The sequence below is a fragment of the Engraulis encrasicolus genome, chromosome 1 (genome assembly GCF_034702125.1).
Source record: "Engraulis encrasicolus isolate BLACKSEA-1 chromosome 1, IST_EnEncr_1.0, whole genome shotgun sequence".
NCBI lineage: Eukaryota > Metazoa > Chordata > Actinopteri > Clupeiformes > Engraulidae > Engraulis > Engraulis encrasicolus.
The window spans coordinates 779,308-801,255 of NC_085857.1; the positions used below are offsets into that span (position 1 = coordinate 779,308).

General features: G+C 44.6%; 2 protein-coding genes across 3 annotated transcripts; both read right to left on the minus strand.

Annotated features, from left to right (window-relative positions):
- Positions 1–1,511: 1,511 nt before the first annotated feature.
- Positions 1,512–8,377, minus strand: LOC134452687 (V-set and transmembrane domain-containing protein 5-like). The gene is made up of 3 exons (XM_063203609.1): positions 7,890–8,377; positions 4,480–4,812; positions 1,512–3,619 (listed from the first exon to the last, which is right to left on the minus strand). The coding sequence occupies exons 1-3, from the start codon at positions 7,966–7,968 to the stop codon at positions 3,393–3,395; spliced, it is 639 nt and encodes a 212-aa protein (XP_063059679.1). The 5' UTR covers positions 7,969–8,377; the 3' UTR covers positions 1,512–3,392.
- Positions 8,378–11,280: 2,903 nt separating this feature from the next.
- mrps22 (mitochondrial ribosomal protein S22) lies at positions 11,281–20,689 on the minus strand. Of its 2 annotated transcripts, XM_063195638.1 has the most exons (8): positions 20,558–20,689; positions 19,247–19,386; positions 18,569–18,733; positions 16,924–17,067; positions 15,262–15,345; positions 14,862–15,007; positions 11,896–12,001; positions 11,281–11,683 (listed from the first exon to the last, which is right to left on the minus strand). In XM_063195638.1, the coding sequence occupies exons 1-8, from the start codon at positions 20,685–20,687 to the stop codon at positions 11,594–11,596; spliced, it is 1,005 nt and encodes a 334-aa protein (XP_063051708.1). In that variant the 5' UTR covers positions 20,688–20,689; the 3' UTR covers positions 11,281–11,593. The 2 variants fall into 2 exon arrangements, with proteins under 2 accessions (XP_063051708.1, XP_063051717.1); XM_063195647.1 differs by lacking the exons at positions 11,281–11,683; positions 11,896–12,001; positions 14,862–15,007; positions 15,262–15,345 and adding an exon at positions 15,890–16,163.
- Between the last annotated feature and the right edge of the window lie 1,259 nt (positions 20,690–21,948).

Sequence of the window (21,948 nt, forward strand, 5' to 3'; positions counted from 1 at the left end):
GAGCACACAGAACAGCTGTTGGAAGATGAATTACAAGTGCATGTTTTGTCATCTTGCCTGCCAATCTCAGCCGAAAAGCTAAAGGCATTCCAAACAGCAACAGCAACAGATGAGGAGATGCAACAGGTGATGAAATGCGTTCAGACAGGATGGCCTGCAGAAATCAGACATGTTCCACCAGAGGCAAGGAAGTACTTTACTTACAGAGAAGAGCTCACATGCTCTGATGGCCTACTCTTCAAAACCTCACGAGTTGTTGTGCCGCACAGCCTGAGGGCAGACATGCTGGAGAGAGTTCATGAGTCTCACCTAGGCATCGTGAAGTGCAAAGAAAGAGCCAGAGATGTCATGTACTGGCCAGGCATGATAAAAGCGATTGAGGATCTTGTACTGAATTGTACAATCTGCGATAAGTTCAAAAACAATAACACCAAAGAGCCACTCATTAGCCATGAAATACCAGACAGAGCATGGGCAAAAGTTGGCGTTGATCTGTTTCACTACAATCAAGGTGATTATCTGATGTGCGTGGATTACTACTCCAAGTTTCCAGAAATTGCCAAACTCACACAGACAACAAGTGGACATGTAGTGACAGCTCTCAAGTCGATCTTTTCGAGACATGGAATTCCGGACGAAGTCTTTAGTGACAACGGCCCGCAACTTTCAAGTGCAGAATTCAGAACATTCTCACAGAACTGGGAATTCACACATACTACGTCCAGTCCAGGATTTCCACAATCTAATGGACAGAGTGAAAGAGCAATTCAGACAGTAAAAAAACCTGTTAAAGAAAGCTGAAGAGAGCCAGAACGACCCATACATTGCTCTGATGGAGTACAGAAATGCACCACTAGATGGCGTTAAGCTGTCTCCTGCTCAATTGTTAATGGGGCGTAGACTGAAAACAAAATTGCCAACATCAAAACAGCTCCTGAAACCACAAATTCACAAGAATGCACACAAGAAAATCAAAGACAGGCAGCTGAAACAAAAACATTACTTTGATCGTGGAGCAAAACATCTACCAACTCTTGAGGAAGGAGAAAAGATCAGAGTAAAAGTGAAAGACATCTGGCAACCAGCAACGGTGTTGAGAAGTCACGATACACCAAGATCCTTCGTCATCAAAACACCTGATGGGACCACCTACAGGAGAAACCGGCGACACCTGCTGAAAACCAGAAACAAGACTTTCACACCACAGAGTCCTACACATCTGGAAGAGTATGATCCAGGAGAAAGACAACCTGCAGAAAGTGACGCATCATTCCAGACACCAGCGTCATCGCCTGTGAAAACACCTGCAACACCTACCGTGAATGAAGAAGTGGTGAAGAGGTCACGAGTGGGCAGAGAGATCAAACCACCATCACGTTACTCTCCATGAACTTGAGTATTGAAAAGAAAAAAAAAAGAAAAGTTTTTGCTATTTTATGTTTTTTTATAAAGTCATTGTTTATGTTGTGCATTTCAAGTAAGAGATTACTGCCAAGGAATATTTTGTTAAAGTTAAACTATGAAGTAAGAATTTATTTAGTAAAAGAAATGATATGATTTAATTTGCAAAGAAAACTTTAACTTAACAGAAGTTATTACAGGATAGAACTGTTGAGAGATTATCTATCTTAAGGAGAGAGATGTGATGTATTGTGTTATTTAGTTGTAGTTCACCTCCTTACCACAGGGTGGCCTCCACGTTAGGAATACATAGGTCTAGTACTACAGTACAAGTGAACCTGTATTATGTTGAAGACTACTATAAACATACAGTCATGCTACGATCGGTCTCCGTAATTTATTAATATACTTCATGCCTTGGTTATCAAACCAATATATCACAAGTATGTCACAGAAGTGAGTACAACCCTCTCCCCTCCCCTTATATGTTTATTGAAGAACATGTTCAGTATGTCACAGAAGTGAGTACAACCCTCTCCCCTCCCCTCATATTTCTGCAGATTTGTAAGTACCGGTATATCTCTTCATGTGACAACATTAACGAAATTTCACGATGACACAATGAACTTAACCAGCATAAAGCTTACCATACATAGCCACTTCAATTTATTGTTCATTCAAAATAATTTGAAATACAGCCATTAATGTCACAAAAGTGAGAGCACCCCTATCACTTTTTACCACTTCACATGATTGACACCATTTAAAATGTACACACAACATAGTTTTAGCAATCCATACCCTTACTCTGAATCCATATCCTTACCTGGCGAATACACCAGCCGCGACATTAGCGAGGCGAGCGATGGAAGTAATTGACTTTGTATTGAGTCGCGCGAAAAAAGCGATTTTGGAGATGAGGGGATTCGCGAGAGCGACAATTTGTAGTTGAACTCCTGGGAATGTTATGCAAATGAGCTATGACACGGTTTGGCGACAAGCCGCCACAGCCAATGACTGTATAGAGGTCAGTAACCACAGCCAATGGGAATGTTGAAATGCTTGCATTCTACTTTTAACGGACATACTCTAGTCTCCACACACACACACATACACACACACAAGCACACTGCACTTTCTGCACTAAACCCAAACATACACACACTGACACACAACTCACACACACACACACACACACACACACACACAGACACACACCGCACTTTCTACCTGCACTAAACACACACACACACACACTCTCACTGCTGCTGGTGTACTTGATAGACCTTATTTTAATATTTATTTTTCTTCAAAATGCTACTATTACTATGTCAGAACGCTATAAAGGACTTTTAGGAAAAGCACAACAATTACCTCCTCTTAATGTATGTTCTCTACAAGTCTTCTGTTGTCCAGTCTTGCACTTTAAATGTCTGTATGAGCACTGTCTATGTCCATACTGTCTTATGTCCATGTATGAGTACTGTCTATGTCTATACTGTCTATGTCCTTACCTAGATTAGTCTGTCTGCATGGGAAAGCAAGAAACGTAATTTCAAATTCTTTGTATGACCAGTGCATGTAAAGAAATTGACAATAAAACAAACTTGACTTGACTTGACTTGACTCTTCAATCGCTCGTATCGCTCTTGCTGCACAGAAGCGATTCTCTGTCGCTTCAATCGCGTCACGGCTGGTCTATTCGCCCAGTTACTCATGCCCATACCATCCCCTTAATCAATCCATCCCCTTCCTCTGTTTTAGCAACCCATCGCCTTGCTCAATCCATCCCCTCCCTCTGTTTGTCTCTGATGAGATGGGATGAGATCTCTAGTCTCCATGCTGAGGGGGTTGCCATGGTCACTGTAGCATCTCCAGGTCGGCTGTGGGGTTGTCATGGGGTTGCCATGGTTACTGTAGCATCTCCATTTCGGCCGTGGGGTTGCCATGGTTACTCTAGCATCTCCATTTCGGCCGTGGGGTTGCCATGGTTACTCTAGCATCTCCATTTCGGCCGTGGGGTTGTCATGGTTACTGTAGTACCTCCAGGTCGGCTGTGGGGTTGTCAGGGTTACCGTAACTGAGGAGGAGTGCCTCTTGCGTTTCCACGCCGACACGACTCTCTTCAGCAGCCACATAGAGACCATCAGGGAGCCGCTCACAGCAAACAAGACGAGCAGGAACACGGCCAGGTACTGAAGATCCTCATAACACACCTCTACACACACACACACACACACACACACACACACACACACACACACACACACACACACACACAGGCACATCAGGGAACAGCCAGGTACTGAAGATCCTCATAACACACCTCTACACACACACACACACACACACACACACACACACAGGCACATCAGGGAACAGCCAGGTACTGCAGATCCTCATAACGCACGTCTACACACACACACACACACACACACACACACACAGTGAACAGCAGCCAGCACCATCACCCGGTGAGCAGACGGAAACGTCTTCTGATTGGCTGAGCAGGTGTCCATTATTCCCTGAGAGCAGGACACCAGTGATGTCATGCGTGCCTCTAAGCTGCTTCTTTTCTAACTTTCTGCCGTTACTAATTCTAAACTGCAGGTTGCTATGGCCAAGACCCCGTCGTTAATTCTATCGCATTTGGTTGTCAAGCCAAGACTCCATCGTCAATTCTATCGCATTTGGTTGTCAAGTCGCCCCAAACATTCTACGCGCGTCCTTACAGGCCTCCAATAGAGGCGCGCCTCACTAGATTAGGAAGTGGTGCCCAGAGCAACGAACCAAGCGCCGATTTTAATCTACTTTCTCATGAAGCCTTAGATCAACAAATTAATAAATTCATACTTAAATGCTGGCAACCGGGTGATAAGCGGAATAGTGGCCTTCGCGGTGTCCCGATATCAAGGCTCCGCCGTCGGGCTGTTTAGAACGCTCCGCCTCGTTCATTATTTCCCTTGATATCGGGACACCTCGTCTGCCGTTATTCCACACATAACGCACCTCGACACACACACACACACACACACTAACACACACACACACATACTTCACACACCAGCGTTGGTGTACCTGTGACCTGTAGCAGTAGCCCCTCCTCCCTGGTGTTGCCAAGGGCGTCGGTTGCCGTGAGGATGTAATAGCCGTTGTCATGGAGACGCAGGTGTGAGAGGGTGAGGGAGCCGTTGTGGTGCATGGTGACACGGCCCTGATAGGCCGACGACACGTTAGGGGTGGAGCCTGACTCTGGTCGCCAGGAGACGATGGGATGCGAGCCGGTCGACGTGACGACACGCCAGGAAAGCAAGGGGGAGGGGCCAGAGTCGTTGACGTCATCGCTGATGTCAGCAGGAAGTAGCACAGACTCAGTCACCTCCCCCCACACACACCCCTCCTCACCAAGACCTACACACACACACACACACACACACACACCATCAACATTAGGTCTAGACACACACACAGCATCATTACACATACGTACATTAGGGCTGGAACGATACACTCAACTCACGATTCGGTTCGTATCACGATTTTTGACCTACGGTTCGATACACCCCACGATTACTGAAATGTATCTCCACTGAAGTTTGGAAACACTATCACATCAAATCATAAGGTTGTTTTCTGGACTAATGGGTAATAAAACTTTGAAGTGGCGTATCACGATACTGCCTCCTTGTATCACGATACAGTATCGTGACTCTGTGTCTCACGATTTCTCGGTTCGATACAATATCGCTACATCCCTACTGCATACATACATTATGTGTTTACATCACACTTGACGCTGACACCTGATGTGTGTCTCTAGTCCAACATACTGAACATTACATTACATTGCATTAGTATTTAGCAGACGCCTTTGTTCAAAGCGACTTACAAGGAGCAATTTAAACAAGGACAGGGTAAGGCACAGTGTACAGTTGCAACACTGATAGTAGGGTCAGAATTCGGTGTCAACAACACGAAAAGGGGTCATCCCTTTTTCATTCCCTGGGTCCTATGTTCCCAATAGTATTGTTGCCACAGCCTATAGATTAGATTATACATTATTATCATGCAAGCATGAAAATTGCCTTTGGTCTCACAGGGTAAAAAACAGGATATAAACACAGATAGACACAAATAGACAGAAAACACACATACAAATGCTGCATCCACCCCCCCCAAATAGACACTCTCTATTAGGCTTACGTATGTCCTCTCCAATATGTTGCAGCTTACTCCAAAGCCTCTCAGTTTCCTGATTAAAAACAACCGTTGATTGGCTTTTTTGCATATTGCATCAACATTATCTGTGAAGTTAAGCTTGCAGTCAATACTGTATATGTGCCTAGATACTTAAAACAGCTGACAATTTCAACATTTTGATCAGAACTTAAAAGTGGTGAAGGGACACCAGTATAATTAAGAATTAGCTCCTTGGTTTTAGAAACATTAAGTAAAAGTGAGCTATTCTTACACCACGGCTCTAGCTTAAAAGCATGATCCACATATTCAGATATGCTGTCGTTCTATATATTATAGCTATAGTATTGTTGCAATGCCACAGCTGAGCCTACCTGAGCATTGTTGCCAGATTGGGCTACTTAGGATGAGCGTCTGTGGGTAAAAATCGGGAAAAATTGACCATTTGGCGTATTTTTCAGCCGTTTTGGGATAGAAGTCAATGTAATTTGTTGAATTTGGGCGGAATTTAGCGCACTTTGGCGGTTTTTGAGAAGCTTTTGGGGGGGATTTGATCAGACACATGGCAACACTGTACCTGTGTGTTGTTGCAGGCAGTTCAGGAATATCAGCTGAGCCCACCTGCAGGCAGTTCAGGTATATCAGCTGAGCCCACCTGCAGGCAGTTCAGGAATATCAGCTGAGCCCACCTGCAGGCAGTTCAGGAATATCAGCTGAGCCCACCTGCAGGCAGTTCAGGAATATCAGCTGAGCCCACCTGCAGGCAGTTCAGGAATATCAGCTGAGCCCACCTGAGTATTGCAGTTCAGGAATATCAGCTGAGCCCACCTGAGGATTGCAGTTCAGGTATATCAGCTGAGCCACCTGAGGATTGCAGTTCAGGAATATCAGCTGAGCCACCTGAGTATTGCAGTTCAGGTATATCAGCTGAGCCCACCTGAGGATTGCAGTTCAGGAATATCAGCTGAGCCACCTGAGGATTGCAGTTCAGGAATATCAGCTGAGCCCACCTGAGTATTGCAGTTCAGGAATATCAGCTGAGCCCACCTGAGGATTGCAGTTCAGGTATATCAGCTGAGCCACCTGCAGGCAGTTCAGGAATATCAGCTGAGCCACCTGAGGATTGCAGGCAGTTCAGAATTTGGTAAAACTGCTTTTATTCATTGTGCCCCAACTCACTGGAATGAGCTTCAGAAATCTCTTAAACTTGCTGTTTTTATGTCTGTAAATGAGTTTAAAGCCTATCTTAATGTCACTTTTAAATCTGTCTGCGCTTGCTTTTAATCTTGTAATCTCCTTTTAACCTTTTTTTTTGTTTATTATTTTATGGTTTTTATTGTGTCATTTTATCTCTTCTTCCATATTGATTTGTTCTGTTTTGTCTTTGTCCCGTCTGTAAATGTATTTGTGATGTGTGCTGCTGCCTTGGCCAGGGCTCACTTGTAAAAGAGAATTTTATTCTCAATGTGATTTTATCCCTGGTTAAATAAAGGTAAAATAAAAATATATATATATATCAGCTGAGCCTACCAGAGTATTGCTGCAGGCAGTTCAGGAATATTACTTTACTTTACTTTACTTTATTTCTTCAGGACATTGCACATTAATGAACATATACATACATGTACATATATGTAAATATGACAGATTGTAGCCCACGGGCAAATTTCCATCTGGTGTCCAAAATAGGCAGGGTAGATGTTTACAAGCAATAGAATTTAAAATCCCAAACATTCATCCAATATCAAAACAGACTGTTAGTAACAAAAGAAATAAAACCCACTACAGAAGGAAAAAGCATGCATGTAAATAAAAGGAAAAGAGAAAAGAAAAAGGTCCCAAAATAGGGCCATGTGTTATGTGAGTGTGTGTGTGCGTGTACACCGTGTAGAGGCTCAGACCATCAGTGTGAACATGTTTGTTGGGCTCGAAGCCACTTTTTATACTCCATCTTAAAGGTGGCTAAAGAGGGACGTTCCCTTATATGCAGTGGAATAGAGTTCTGAAGGCGGCAAAAGGGGATCGAACCTGGTCCGTACTAGCAAGGGGTAGCCTACCTAATGAAGTGGCCGGTGGGTGTACACACTCAAGCATTCACTCATTCACTCATACATGCACGCATGCACGCACACACACACACACATAGCTCTCCACAGTGAAATAGGCTGACAGACAACTGCCTGTCTCTCATTCGCAAACATGCACACACACACGCACACACACACGCTTACACACACACACACACACACACACACACACACGCTTACACACACACACACACACACGCTTACCTGTGTGGCCGAGCAGCAGCAGGGCGAGGAGTGTGTGTGTGAGGGCTGCAGGGAAACTCCCGAGTGTGTGAACCCTCATCTGGACCGGCCATCAACCTCTAAACCTCCTCCTCCTGTCTCTATATCACTTGCTTTCTTCACCTCCTTCTTTCTCTGTATCAGTCGCTTTTTTCACTTCCTCCTCCTGTCTCTATATCACTCGCTTTCTTCACCTCCTCCTCCTGTTTCTCTATAGCACTCGATTTCTTCACCTACCTTCCTCCTCCTCTCTCCAGTCCTTTCTCCTCCTCTCTCTTCTCCTCCTCTCTCTCTGTATCCCTCGCTTTCCTTTACCTCCTTTCTCAATCCCTTGTTTTCTTCTCCTTCTCGATCCCCCTCTCCTCTTCATCTCTCCATCTTGATCTCTTGTTATTATCTGTTCGTTGAGAATTGAGATTCTTCTGGCTGATTTCGCTCCGCAACACGCTTCTCTTCTGCTCTCTCTCTCTCTCTCTTCTGCTCTCTCTCTCTCTCTCTTCTGCTCTCTCTCTCTCTTCCTCTTCCTGTTGTTCCACACACCTGTAACACAACTCAAACACACACAGGGCCGGACTGGCCATCTGGCATAGCGGGCATTTCCCAGTGGGCCCCACACACTTGTGCAGAGGCGATTCTAGGCCCCAAGCGAAAATTCAAAAGAATGAACGTTTGCAACAAATCGCAAATACTGTAGTTTAAAATCTTTGCTGTTATTCACCATCTGTAGGCTTAGGGGCCCCCAAGCGGCTGGCTGCCTAGCCTGGTGACAAGATGCACCTCTGCCCTCATGGGATCTATTATCAGAAATGCAAACAAATCTAAATTCTGAAAATAGGGGCCCACAAGGGTGCAGGGCCCACCAGTGAGTCAAGTTCTGCGCCACTAATTATGAGGGGGGCCCTTTAAGTCAAAAGTGCCCGGGCACTATTTCTCCCCCAGTCCAGCCCTGCACAAGCACACACACACACACACACACACACACACACACACACAGCATTCCTCAACCACTCCAACAGGTTTGGCAGCCACACACACACACACACGTGCACGCGCGCGCACACACACACCCTAAAAAGCAAATACACACACCCTTGCAAGTAAACAAGCTTTGCTTTGTTCTTCATACAGACACAGAACGCTTCATACAGACATAGAAACACAGAATTGCCACTTGCAGATATCGGAGGCTTTAGTGTAATTGAAGAGTTCAGATGCAAAACCCCCTAACTCCATTTCTGAAGACCTGCACTTTTATATTTTTAGAGAACCCTGTTGTTGGTTTGGTTTATATTCATGTACTTGATAATACCCATAAATAGTTATATTACATAAATAAAATAAAAAATATGCAATTTAGATAGCTTTGTATTAAATAAAAATGAATTAAGATTATTTTCTGAAAAGGCACTTAGGGGGTTTTGCATCTGAACTCTTCAATTGTAGTTTCCCAATTTGGAGGCTGATGCCGATGAGAAATGCACTATGGCATTGAGGTGCTGTTTCCACATAGCCGGGTATTTTTTTAGCAGGGTATTTTTATCTCCTCTTGAGATGTAAACGCAACATGTGGATAAAAATAAATCCTCCATTGTAATAAATGGGTTTCAGCCCCCTAAATAGGATTTTTTTTTTCTCCTGCTTTTTATACCAGGATTTTAAATATCTGCTACGTGAAAACGGAAGGCCTAAACCAATGCAAAACCAATGCAACCAGGAGAAAAAAATATCCACATATAAAAATATCCTGATATGTGAAAACAGCACCTTAGAGTTTCCCAATGTTCTTGCCTGGAAATGGAATGTGCAGTGAATGTGCTTGTCCCCAAATGCAGCGTTGCTCATGAACGCACACTTCATGGAGGAATTTTAACATTTACTCACCTTTGTAAAGACACTGCTATTATTTTCAGCACAACTGTACACTCGTGCACACGCACAAATTCCGCTCCGGTTCGATTCTCGAAATGCCATGCGCCGCTAATGCCTGACTACCGCTGTGTTAGGTGCGGAAGGACTAATCCGTTTCTATGACCACCATGCATTCTCGCTGCCGCCAGTAAAAATCGCTTTAGTGTGTAAATATTGGTCATTGTGAATAAGGGATGCAAACGATTAATCGATTAATCAACTTTAATCGTTTAATGCATTAATCGATTCAAAAACATTAATCACAATTAATTGCCGATTCAACTGACAAGAGACCCAGGTGAAATGGGCATGTGAAGAGTGTGTGTGAAGAAGGGTGTGAATAGTGGGAATATTTAAATCACTTTTGGATTAAAGAATTTGAATAGAACTAATATAAATGCAGTATTTTATCTCAATTTTTAATTTTATTTTTTAGATTTAGTGTTTTGGGGGAAAAACGCCGCTTATCAATGAATCGTAAGTCAATCGATAAAGCAATCAACTAATGGTTAATGAATTAATCGGTAATTTGTATCCCTAGTGTAAATGATTGATGATAGTGACGTGATGGCAATAGATCTTTTAGGTGCTGTTTCCACGTAGCAGGATATTTTTATATGTGGATATTTTTCTCTCCTGGTTGCATTGGTTTTGGCCTTCCGTTTCCACGTAGCAGATATTTAAAATCCAGGAATAAAAAGCAGGAGAAAAAAATATCCTATGTAGTGGGGTGAAATGCATTTGATACAATGGAGGATTTATTTTTATCCACATTTTGCGTTTACAGTATAATTACAGTACAGGATTTCCAGAAAATCGCGATAAAAGTTGCGGAGCTTCTTACTGTCTTGTTGCGATTTTGTTGCGGCATGAAGTGAAAGGTGCGATTTTTGTTGCGATTTTTAATGTGTTTCCCCACGCTTGAAAGTAAAGAACACTGCCACATTCCAGTCCTCTGGTGTTTTTATATTATTTCCATTTTTATATTATAATTTTGGTCCTTAAGCAAAGCAGGGAAGCGGCCAGGGCGAGTTTTTAGCCAGAATGTCGTCGTGAAAAGTTCCATCTCTTTCATGCTGCCATTACGACACCCTTCATTACAATGCTGTTTATGGCCGTTTGACTCCGTTTTAAATGTCATTATATATATATTATAGTGATCATGTATTTACACTGGACCTTCATAGGGCCAGCACTAAACCCAGCTTTGAGTTATTTTGAAAAGATTCGTCGTCGTCCCCCCACCACCACACTCCATGGCTGAGAGGCCTTGAGCAAGGCACCTAATAACCCCACACTGTCACATGCAGAACAAAGTTCAGAGCATGATATGAATTCAAGTCTTTCGCAGGTAAGCACTTCAGTTCTAAACGTTACTGTTGACAAACACTAAGTGTGATCCCCAAAAGCCCACAACCACATGAACATGTGCGTGTGTTAAGGAATTCCAGCAGTCAGTCAGATGTATAGAAACGGCATTTATTATTATAATTATTATTTACAGAAGGAAGCCGAGCTTTACCCTACTACACAACAGCAGAAGGGACACGGACATGGACATGGGGTGTGTGAGAGAGAGAGAAAGAGAGAGAGAGAGAGAGAGAGAAAGAGAGAGAGAGAGAGAGAGAGAGAGAGAGAGACACAGATAGATAGCCAGTTTGTGAGAGTTTGATGTTTGTGAGAGTTTGATATGTGTGTGTGTGTGTGTGTGTGTGTGTGTGTGTGTGTGTGTGTGTGTGTGTGTGTGTGTGTGTGTCTGCAGTGTGTGTGTGTGTGTGTTAGTGAGAGCTGAGGGCTTCAGCCTGCTGGTGTGTCTGCAGAGCCAACTCCATCAGACTCCTCTTCTGGCAATCACACTCACAATACACCTGATAGAGATATAGGGGGAGAGAAGGAGGAGGAGGGGGAGGTTAAGACAGAGGGAGAGAGATTATTCATTATTGGTCTTAATGTGGTTTAATTTAATTATGTACACATACAGTAGTCTAATAATAATACTACTAATAACAATACAATTGATAGATGCTTTTTCAGATTGGAAAGTGTGTGTGTGTGTGTGTGTGTGTGTGTGTGTGTGTACCTTGAGTAGTTCCAGTCCGGTGGTGTGTGTGTCAGCTCTCGTTGCTGATTGGCTGTTGGGGTGAAGGAGGAGGAAGAGACGTACCAGACAAACAGCGTCCTCAAGCCTACACACACACACACACACACACACACACACACACACACACACACACACACACACACACACACACACACGCACACACACACACACAGAATTACATTACACTACACAGCCGGTGCTTTCATCCAAAACAAATTACAATTATTTACAGGGTATTGGTTACAGTCCCTGGAGCAGTGTGGGGCTAGGTGCCTTGGTACAGGGTATTGGTTATAGCCCCTGGAGCAGTGCAGGGTTCAGTGCCTTGTTATTTAGGTACGGCATTGGGTTTGGGGTTGACACCCCCCAAATAAGCCAAGGGCAGGTGGACTGGTGGTGACACCAGAAGCAGCCGGGGGAGAGTCTTATTGGAGCAGCCGGGGGAGAGTCTTATTGGAGCAGCCGGGGGAGAGTCTTATTGGAGCAGCCGGGGGAGAGTCTTATTGGAGCAGCCGGGGGAGAGTCTTATTGGAGCAGCCGGGGGAGAGTCTTATTGGAGCAGCCGGGGGAGAGTCTTATTGGTATTGCTGGTGGAAGACTGCGGTGCTGAGGCGAGAAGTGGACCTACTCATTGATGTTGAGTGGACTAACTAAACCCAACCGCTTGCGCTGGCGGGCTGCGGGAGCCAAGGATTGGGCTAGCCACCTCGACAAGACTCGCCCCTCGTCGGTAAGCGAATGCTCATGTTCCTTCTTTGAGTACACCTACATACCTGCCAACCTTTACAATTTTTTTTGAGTAGCAACTTATCGCGGCGCAGCAATTCAGGGCGCAACAACTTAGCATGGCAAAGCAACGGGGCCGCCGGCGGGCCCATCTGAGAGGCTACTTTGTTTTGCATAGTCTGCCCTACACCTAGGGTTGCCAAATGTCAACAGGGAAGATATGAGACACTTCATTCAGGCAGGGGGGTCCTCCCCCAGAAAAAAATGCTTTTCTTAGATGCAATTTCCTGCATTTTAATGCATTTTAGCCTAACATCCCGTGTATCTGGCAAATAGTTTATCTTGCTCTTCACAGTACTTTGAACTACCATAATTTATTTAACTTTCATGGAAGATGTTTTTTTTGTTTCACACCATAACACCAATAAAATGCTATGTTATAGTGTGCTGAAATTTAGGCCTCTAAATTAACTTTATTGATCACCAGCCAATGGCTGTTAATCTTACTAGTCAAACATACCACCAGTCTGGCTAGTAAGTGGCTATTAAGTTATCCTATGTACCAGCCGAACAGAGCATTTGGAGCTGGAATTGAGCATAAAATTGAAGCATTTGCTGATTATGTTTTTGGCTGTAGAAGGTACATGTAGGAAAATGTATAATTTGATTATATAATACCGAGGCATTTCAGTGATTTTTATGAACAAAAAGTTGAATTGTAATGATTCTTACATCATCTCCCCCACTATTAATAAATGGTAATGTTGTCACCTACTGTGAAGAAGCATCAGCAGTGGAGAAAAAGATAAAGACAAGTGTTATCTAAGCTAGGATAATATCAGGTTAATATTATTACCTTGGGGGCTAACATCAAAATCATACTTTCAGCATTCATTCAGTACAAAATGCGTCATGTAGTGGCTCTACTGAGGGACGGGGGCTAATGGCCAATGCTCTTGGAACTTCCACGGTAACTTTTGAGGGGCATCGCTTCTTTTTTTTGTTTAATTACTTCTCTGCATAACAGTAGGCCTATCTACCCTCATCTGCCGCCACGAGTTGGCTATTGATCACTGTTCGGCACATATATGATAGGAGAATTGATTTTATTAATAGATTGCCATACGTGATTACGGATAGTAGTCGTGGAGTGACGATGCACGACCTGTTACACCAGTTCACAGAATGGGCCATGACTCAGGGGGGAACAGTATTCCTATACGGTGTCATGGTAGTTTACGGATGTAGACCTACTCCGAGCACAACCGTTAGAACTATCGCTTTATTTTCCCGGGTTAAAATGATCCGGCGCAAAGGGAAACCGAATTTAGTTTGCTGCTAATCTGCTAATTTATAGCGCAGTCATCGACACATTTTCTCATTCGGAAGTAATCTCGTTTCGGTCCAATATCAAAACAAGCAACAACATATTGCCGTCAAATACGGCGAAACATTGGGTGAATCATTATTACAGACCTCGGCCTTTATTTATTTTCTTAAGTTTACGGATTTAGCAACTGGACGCACCTTTCTCAAAGTCCATTTACCTTTGAAACTGTGATTTTGACGGAGCTCACTTGTAAAACTACAGCGACAGTACCAAGACGGATAATACATGATGACAGGAGGAGGACACTTGTTTCAGAGATTATAGGAGTAGGCTACATTAACCAGTCTCTCTGCTTGTGTGATTTCGAAGCAAACTTTCTATCGGCAGCTGATGCCTCGACTCGAGAGGAGCGCAGCACAACAAATGAAGACCTCTAACTAGCGCTCTGATTGGTCAATATTCCCCCCCACACGTTGCTGGCCAATGGAAAGCCCAGCGCGAGAGTTGCAAGCAGAGCCATGTCTACGGCTCTGTCTGGTTGCAAGTCTACAGAGCAATTTATAAGGGCCCGTGAAAACACTTTGCTATTGTTTTTTCCCGTATTTTGAAGTGACAGCGCCGTAGTTTGATGTCAAAATCCGTATCTGCTACACAAAATGCGTAATGGTCGGCAGGTATGCACCTAGCTTGCAACCAAGCAGTAGTATCTCACATATCCTTTTCCACATCATTGCCTTAACAGTGTGTGTAGTAGTAGTAGTGTGTGTGTGTGTGTGTAGTAGTGTGTGTGTGTGTGTGTGTAGTAGTGTGTGTGTGTGCGCGTGCGTGTGTGTGTGTGTGTGTGTGTGTGTGTGTGTGTGTGTGTGTGTGTGTGTGTGTGTGTTCTTACAGGTCTCTCTGCAGCATGTCCAGCAGTAGTGCGTCGATGCGTTTGTTGTTGCCTAGAAACCAAACGAGTCCGGCGAAGAAGCGCGTCGAGCGCAGCAGATCGTAGCTTCCGTTCCTCTCAACATCCTCATACACCTGCACACACACCTACACACACACACGCACACACACACACACACACACGACACAGACACACAAATTGCAATCTCAATAGTTTCTTGAACCATGACGACTTTTAAGTGATTTGTTCATTCTTTCCCACATGAATGTGTGATGCGGTGCGGTGCGTGTGTGTGTGTGTGTGTGTGTGTGTGTGTGTGCGGTGCGGTGCGGTGCGTGTGTGTGTGTGTGTGTGTGTGTGTGATGCGGTGCGGTGTGTGTGTGTGTGTGCGTGTACGTACCCTCTTGTACTCTGCTGAGTCGGGTTCGAACTGCACCAGGTTCCTCTTCAGGATCTCCTCATGACGACCCTCAGACAGCGCCAACTAGAGGACAAGACAGGAATTACACTCATATAGTTACACCAGAGAGTGTTTATGGGTAGTACGAGAGAGTAATCTCGAGACTTTTTCCGGGTGGTACTGTCCACTAAGTGGCGCCTTCCAGACAGCGCAGAGGAGCGCCAAGGAGCGCAGAGGCTGTTAAAATGAATGGGGTCCCATGGAGCTCAACCACGATGCTGCCATTGCTTTGGGAGAGAATTGGTATCATAGTTTCATTTTATTTTTCCAAAAGGCAGGGTAGATTATCCTTTCAAACAGCACTTAGTTTGAATGTTTAAACTCGCTGGATCTTAGTAAAATACGTCTTTATTGTCAGTATAACATCACAAGTGGCTTCACACACTGCGTTTGGATTGGTCGGCCGGCTGCATTGCTGTGACCACGACGGCCGTAAAGCAATTTTGTTAGCAAGATGCTAGCGGAGCCTGACTCATAAATGCCAAAGCTGTAGGAAATCAGAAGGAAATAACTCCCAGGTTATTGTACATTTCATTGAAATCCACATTGGTTTCTCAGAACTTACAGTAATATTGTCAAGTTTCAGCTGACAGCGAGCACAATTGTCAGTTATTAGCGCCAGCCTTATGAGCTCTGCTGTCTCGACAGCGCTCCCAAGGTGAACTGCAGGCACGGGTTTGAGGGCGAGATTCAACACTGTATGTAAACCCACTGTGGTTACACACACACAAATACCTCATGCCGCCACTCAGACAGCGCCAACTAGAGGACAAGACAGGAATTACACTCATATAGTTACACACACACACAAACACCTCATGCCGCCACTCAGACAGCGCCAACTAGAGACCAAGACAGGAGTTACACTCCTATAGAGGGATTTTCCACAAACATTCTGCTGCGCACAGAAACCACTGAAACAGCTACAACACCCAGCAGACAGCAGAAAACAGGTTTTAACCACTAATGCAAACACACACACACACACACACACACACACACACACACACACACACACACACACACACACACACACACACACACACACACACACAGAGGTTCTAACCAGGCACTCTGCTGATCCAATGGGACTTCAGTTCCACTGCTAAACAGCTAGCCGCTTAGCACCTAGCCACTTAGCTAGCATTGAGGAATCTAAACAGCTAGCCGCTTAGCACCTAGCCACTTAGCTAGCATTGAGGAATCTAAACAGCTAGCCGCTTAGCACCTAGCCACTTAGCTAGCATTGAGGAATCTAAACAGCTAGCCGCTTAGCACCTAGCCACTTAGCTAGCATTGAGGAATCTAAACAGCTAGCCGCTTAGCACCTAGCCACTTAGCTAGCATTGAGGAATCTAAACAGCTAGCCGCTTAGCACCTAGCCACTTAGCTAGCATTGAGGAATCTAAACAGCTAGCCGCTTAGCACCTAGCCACTTAGCTAGCATTGAGGAATCTAAACAGCTAGCCGCTTAGCATTGTGGAATTCTTTTCCTGTGCGCCGCAGAATGCTTGTAAACATGACCGTCCATCTACACGTGCGTGCGTGCGTGCGTGCGTGCGTGCGTGCGTGCGTGCGTGCGTGCGTGTGTGTGTGTGTTACCTTCATGCTCTCCTGGTTGAAGATGGCGGGATGTGTAAGTTGTCGTCCCTCTTTGGGGAAGTAGATCTGCAGGATGCGATCTCTCTCCTCCCACGACGCTTTCCGCAACGAGCCACTCGGCTCACGAACCACCATGAAGCGCTCCTGGCACACACACACACACACAAACACACACACGTTACAAATACACGCACGCACACACACACACACACACACACACACACACACACACACACACACACACACACACACACACACACACACACACACATATGTAACAGTGTGCTTTTAGCACCTTTCTTTATTTTGTATAATTATACAAAGATGGGTTTTTATTTTGACACACCTTTGTTACACTAGACTTACAGTAGACTTCTTCACTGTCATGGGTGTCTATGGAGCTTCCTGCCCCCCTCCTTCTATCCCCCTCTAATGTTTCCGTTTGTCTGATTCATATTTCTATGCTTTCCATATCCTCTTCCCTGTCTCTGTAGAAGAGGTATGTTTCTCCACTTTTCTCTTTTCCTAATCTTACTTAAATCTCCTTTCTATTCTGTCATCCACCAGTTGTATCACAGTAATCCTGAACACTATTTCGTGTATTACCCCTTTCCTAATGTATTACACGAATATGATGCCTGTTTCATGTACTTTGATGTGTTAGCGCCACCCGGTGTAACATAAGCCGGTGGCATCGTGACAATCCTTTAGCTTAGCGTTGCTAACGCTAGTCACGAGTATTTAGCATTCCTTTTTATGGTCTTCTCAGGAGTGGGAGTGTGCAGCCCAAGCCCCATGGTGATTCTGTGCTATGTCTGTGATATTCCAGGTGTGTGTTTATTTTCGTTGTTTGTGTATAATGTGTGTAGAAATGGAAATGTGACCCTGGCAACTTAGCTAACTCGCCCTTTATGCTAGCGGAGTTTTGCTAAGCTAGCTAGCCAGGGCACACTGAGTTTATTATGAGGAGCAGGCTAGGATTTTTGTAGCACTTCTCTTAACCTAGCGATTTCAATTGTTTTTCTTATATGTTTTCACCATATTTAGGGATACTGTTAAATGTTTATTGTTAAAACTGGCCCTGTCTCTGTATGCTGTGGGAAGAGGAGTGGGAGTGTGCAGCCCAAGCCCCATGGTGATTCTGTGCTATGTCTGTGATATTCCAGAACCCTCACTAAAGCTTTGGATCTGCAATCTTGTCTCGGAGTCATCTTTATTGCAACTAACACAACGCAGAGTGCAATCCCAACCGGTTACACATACACACACACACACACACACACACACACACACACACACATACACACATACACACACACACACACACACACACACACACGTTACACACAGTTTACTTCTTTATTTGTGCCCACAATTCAAAATTGAGTTTCCATAGACACAAATGTACTAGTTGCAAAGATACTCAGGCATGAACTAGATAAGTGGCACCACACACACACACACACACACACACACACACACACAGACAATGAAAACAAATGATAAAAGTCAAATATTAACACTCACTATGGAAGTAGCCAGTGATACACTTTAGTAAGAGATCTGGATCTGGCACAGCTGTAGTGTGTGTGTGTGTGTGTGTGTGTGTGTGTGTGTGTGTGTGTGTGTGTGTGTGTGTGTTTACCCGGTGCGGCACGTTGAGTGTGATGTCGGTAAAGACCAGCTTGGCCTCGTCTGCTCCCTCCAGCAAGGCATCATGGGACAACTCGTCGTTAATGGCAACCCGCTCCTCCAGCTCCGGGGGCGGAGTCAACAGATGCCCCGCCTCTTCCTCCGCCGCAGACACCGCCTAGACAGACACACACACACACACAAACACACACACACACACACACACACACACACACACACACACACACACACACACACACACACACACACACTGAGTAAATTATAAGATCATGGTTTCCGCTTTGGCTGCTGTGTGTGTGTGTGTGTGTGTGTGTGTGTGTGTGTGTGTGTGTGTGTGTGTGTGTGTGTGTGTGTGTGTGTTTAAAGGTGTAAGTTTGGCCTGGAAAGTGTTGGGGACATTAACATGGCTAATTGTCGCTATTTTTGTGAAATATATTTGTGAAATTGTGGTGGGGACAACAAGCTAGATTTACCTAAAATTATGCGCGTGTGTGTGTGTGTGTGTGTGTGTGTGTGTGTGTGTGTGTGTGTGTGTGTGTGTGTCCCTGTTGATCTGTGAGTAATTTATAAGATGTTGGTTTTGGTCTTGGCTGCTGCTGTGTGTGTGTGTGTGTGTGTGTGTGTGTGTGTGTGTGTGTGTGTGTGTGTGTGTGTGTGTGTGTGTGTGCACCTGTTGTAACTGCTGGTCTGTGAGTAACTTGTATGACGGAGGTTTCAGCGTCGGCTGCGGCGTGACCTTGAAGACTTTCTGAAGGTCACATCCCGTCATTACCTTCAATAGGCGTTGAACCTCGGGGTCGGAGAAACCCACTGCAATGCAATACAACACACACACACACACACACACACACACACACACACACACACACACACACACACACACACACAGGTTTATTCAACACAAATGGATCATCACTGATTCAGATAGTAGGCTACTGGAAGTCATTATAGGGTAAAGAAGCCACCCTCTTCACCAGTCTGCTGTCCTACCAACCACACACACACACACACACACACACACACACACACACACACACACACACACACACACACACACACACACACACACACACACACACACATTTTACTTCTTTGTTTGGATTGACAGATAGGCGTTTATCATAGCACACGCCAAATTTTATAGGAGTTTTACACAAAGCTAAAAGGATCTGCTCACTGAGTGTCTTAAGGACACATGTGGCACCTGTGTCTCCAAATGAAAAGGCCCCCGATTATACTGGACACTGAGCAGGATTTGGTCAATTGTTTAGCCTGTCTTTTAGAGAGTCCACAAATCTGTAAGCCACGCACACACATTTTATGGACATGGCCCAAACTACCAAAGATTAATGCTATAGTGTTACAAGAGTAACCACCGTTATTAAGAGCATTACACAATAGTTGGTATTTGAGAATTTTGGAGGAATAGCATGTTTCCATATAGCTGTCAAAACCACACACACACACACACACACACACACACTTTTTAACGTCCGGTTGGCAGACACTAAAATCAGACTCAACGTCCTGTGCAGTATATTACGCTGATTTTCAAAGGTTGTCAGCCAACATAGTTTGTTTTAGTTTACGGGTAAAGGTGGTATCCTTCCTAGTTTTCCAGATCACTATACTAGCCTACTATGTGCAGTATCTCATAACACTCACTGGATCGCTTATCTAATCTACTACACACACACACAGAGACCCCGACACAGGCACCCACCAACAGACACACACACACACACACACACACACACACACACACACACACACACACACACACACACACACACACACCTTTCTTCAATATTCAAGGAAATGAATGTTAGCACATAGAACCGCTTATGAGAGCAACATTACGAGTAGAGGTTCGCAATAGCATACCGCCAGTGTGTGTGTGCGTGTGTGTGTTGACAAGACAAGGTCAGCATCTCTAATTCACATGTACTAAATCGCGAGATAAAGTCCGCGGCGGACTCACCGTGTCCTCGAGCGGCTGCTGAGCACAGACATCTCCCGGAGAGTGCGCTCGGAAAAGCGCGAGCAACCAAATGTGTGTTTGTAACGCTAGCTGAAACCCGCAGCAGACGGAAGGCACCGTGCGCCGCCATGTTGCCTCTGTAGCAACCCCTTGTGAGTAGGCTGCCGGATGTGAGTGCCCGGATATCCGCCCGAGTATTTAGGATATCCGGGCGCGTATTTACATACTTTCTAACATCAGGATTGCTTTGCGGCACCACAGCTACCCGATATGAGTCGCGCTGGGAGTTACGCAAGAGCACACGGCTATGGAGTGGACTCACTGTTTCGGTTTTGCAGAAGTAGACACGGACCATAGACGATTTTCATTTTAGTGCTATTGTCTACCATTTGGCCTACCTGTTCGCTGCGCTGCGCCGTGACACTTCTTTACCACAGGGCTACACAAAGATTCTCTATTCTAATCTGCATTTAAACCGTCTCTGGTACCACCAAAGAACGCGGATAACGTAGGCTACGCTGTCAAGCATGTTGGGGGTCAAGCGCAAGATCTACCATGAGCCAAATGCGCATAGTTTATGTTGAAATATAGTCAAAAAGCACATAAAGGGGCAGTCTAACCGATTTTATTATTAATTATAAATACATTGGGTAATTAATTAATTCTTCATCACCACACACACACAAACGCTGTCAAGCAGACTGGAAGACATAGGATTACACTGAACAAGGTAGACGGATGCTGAGGCATCAGCGTCTATCTGGACCAAGTTTGAGAGCCCCTACACTACACACCTTTGAGAGACCCAGAAGCACTCCAATTACCTGCTTGTGTTGTACTGATCTATGGGTCAAGCGCAAGATGAGCCAAGAGGTAATGCGCATAGTAGGGCCTAGGCTATATATTGAAATATAGTCAGAAAGAGGCGCATAACATTTTAACATTTTTTAATTGCAAATTTAAGGGGACATAAACATTACACTAACTGATTTTATAACATTTGAATATTGTACAGCATCACACATACTGTAGCCTACACCGTTCAAGTCACTCCATCCAAGGGCAGAGGAGCAAGTGGAAGTTTGTAGGTAGGCCACTGGCTGTGAGAAAGGCTGGAGCCACGCCAAAGATAAAAAGCCATTTCATGTGTAACAGAGAATTAAGTTTTATTTTCTCCTTCTCCTTGTTGTTGTGCCACGTGACATTTTTGGGGGCCATCTGTCTAATATGAAATTGAAACCATTTGAAATTCCACCATAACTGATGAAAAAGAATCAACAAGTGTCTAACTTCTGAAAATCTTGTCCGTGTGTAACTAACCAGGGGATGTTACACAGGTCAAAACTTTGACAATGCCAGTCACAATAAGAGTGAGACATCACTAGGGCTAC

Coding starts and splice junctions, on each gene's coding strand:
- LOC134452687 (XM_063203609.1), bottom strand. CDS start 7,968: ATGAGGGTTCACACACTCGGGAGTTTCCCTGCAGCCCTCACACACACA. Junction 4,813..7,889: donor GCTGCTGCTCGGCCACACAG/GTAAGCGTGTGT, acceptor GTGTGTGTGTAG/GTCTTGGTGAGGAGGGGTGT. Junction 3,620..4,479: donor GCTACTGCTACAGGTCACAG/GTACACCAACGC, acceptor GTGTGTGTGTAG/AGGTGTGTTATGAGGATCTT.
- mrps22 (XM_063195638.1), bottom strand. CDS start 20,687: ATGGCGGCGCACGGTGCCTTCCGTCTGCTGCGGGTTTCAGCTAGCGTT. Junction 18,734..19,246: donor CAGACCAGCAGTTACAACAG/GTGCACACACAC, acceptor GTGTCTGTCTAG/GCGGTGTCTGCGGCGGAGGA. Junction 11,684..11,895: donor CCGGACTGGAACTACTCAAG/GTACACACACAC, acceptor TATCTCTATCAG/GTGTATTGTGAGTGTGATTG.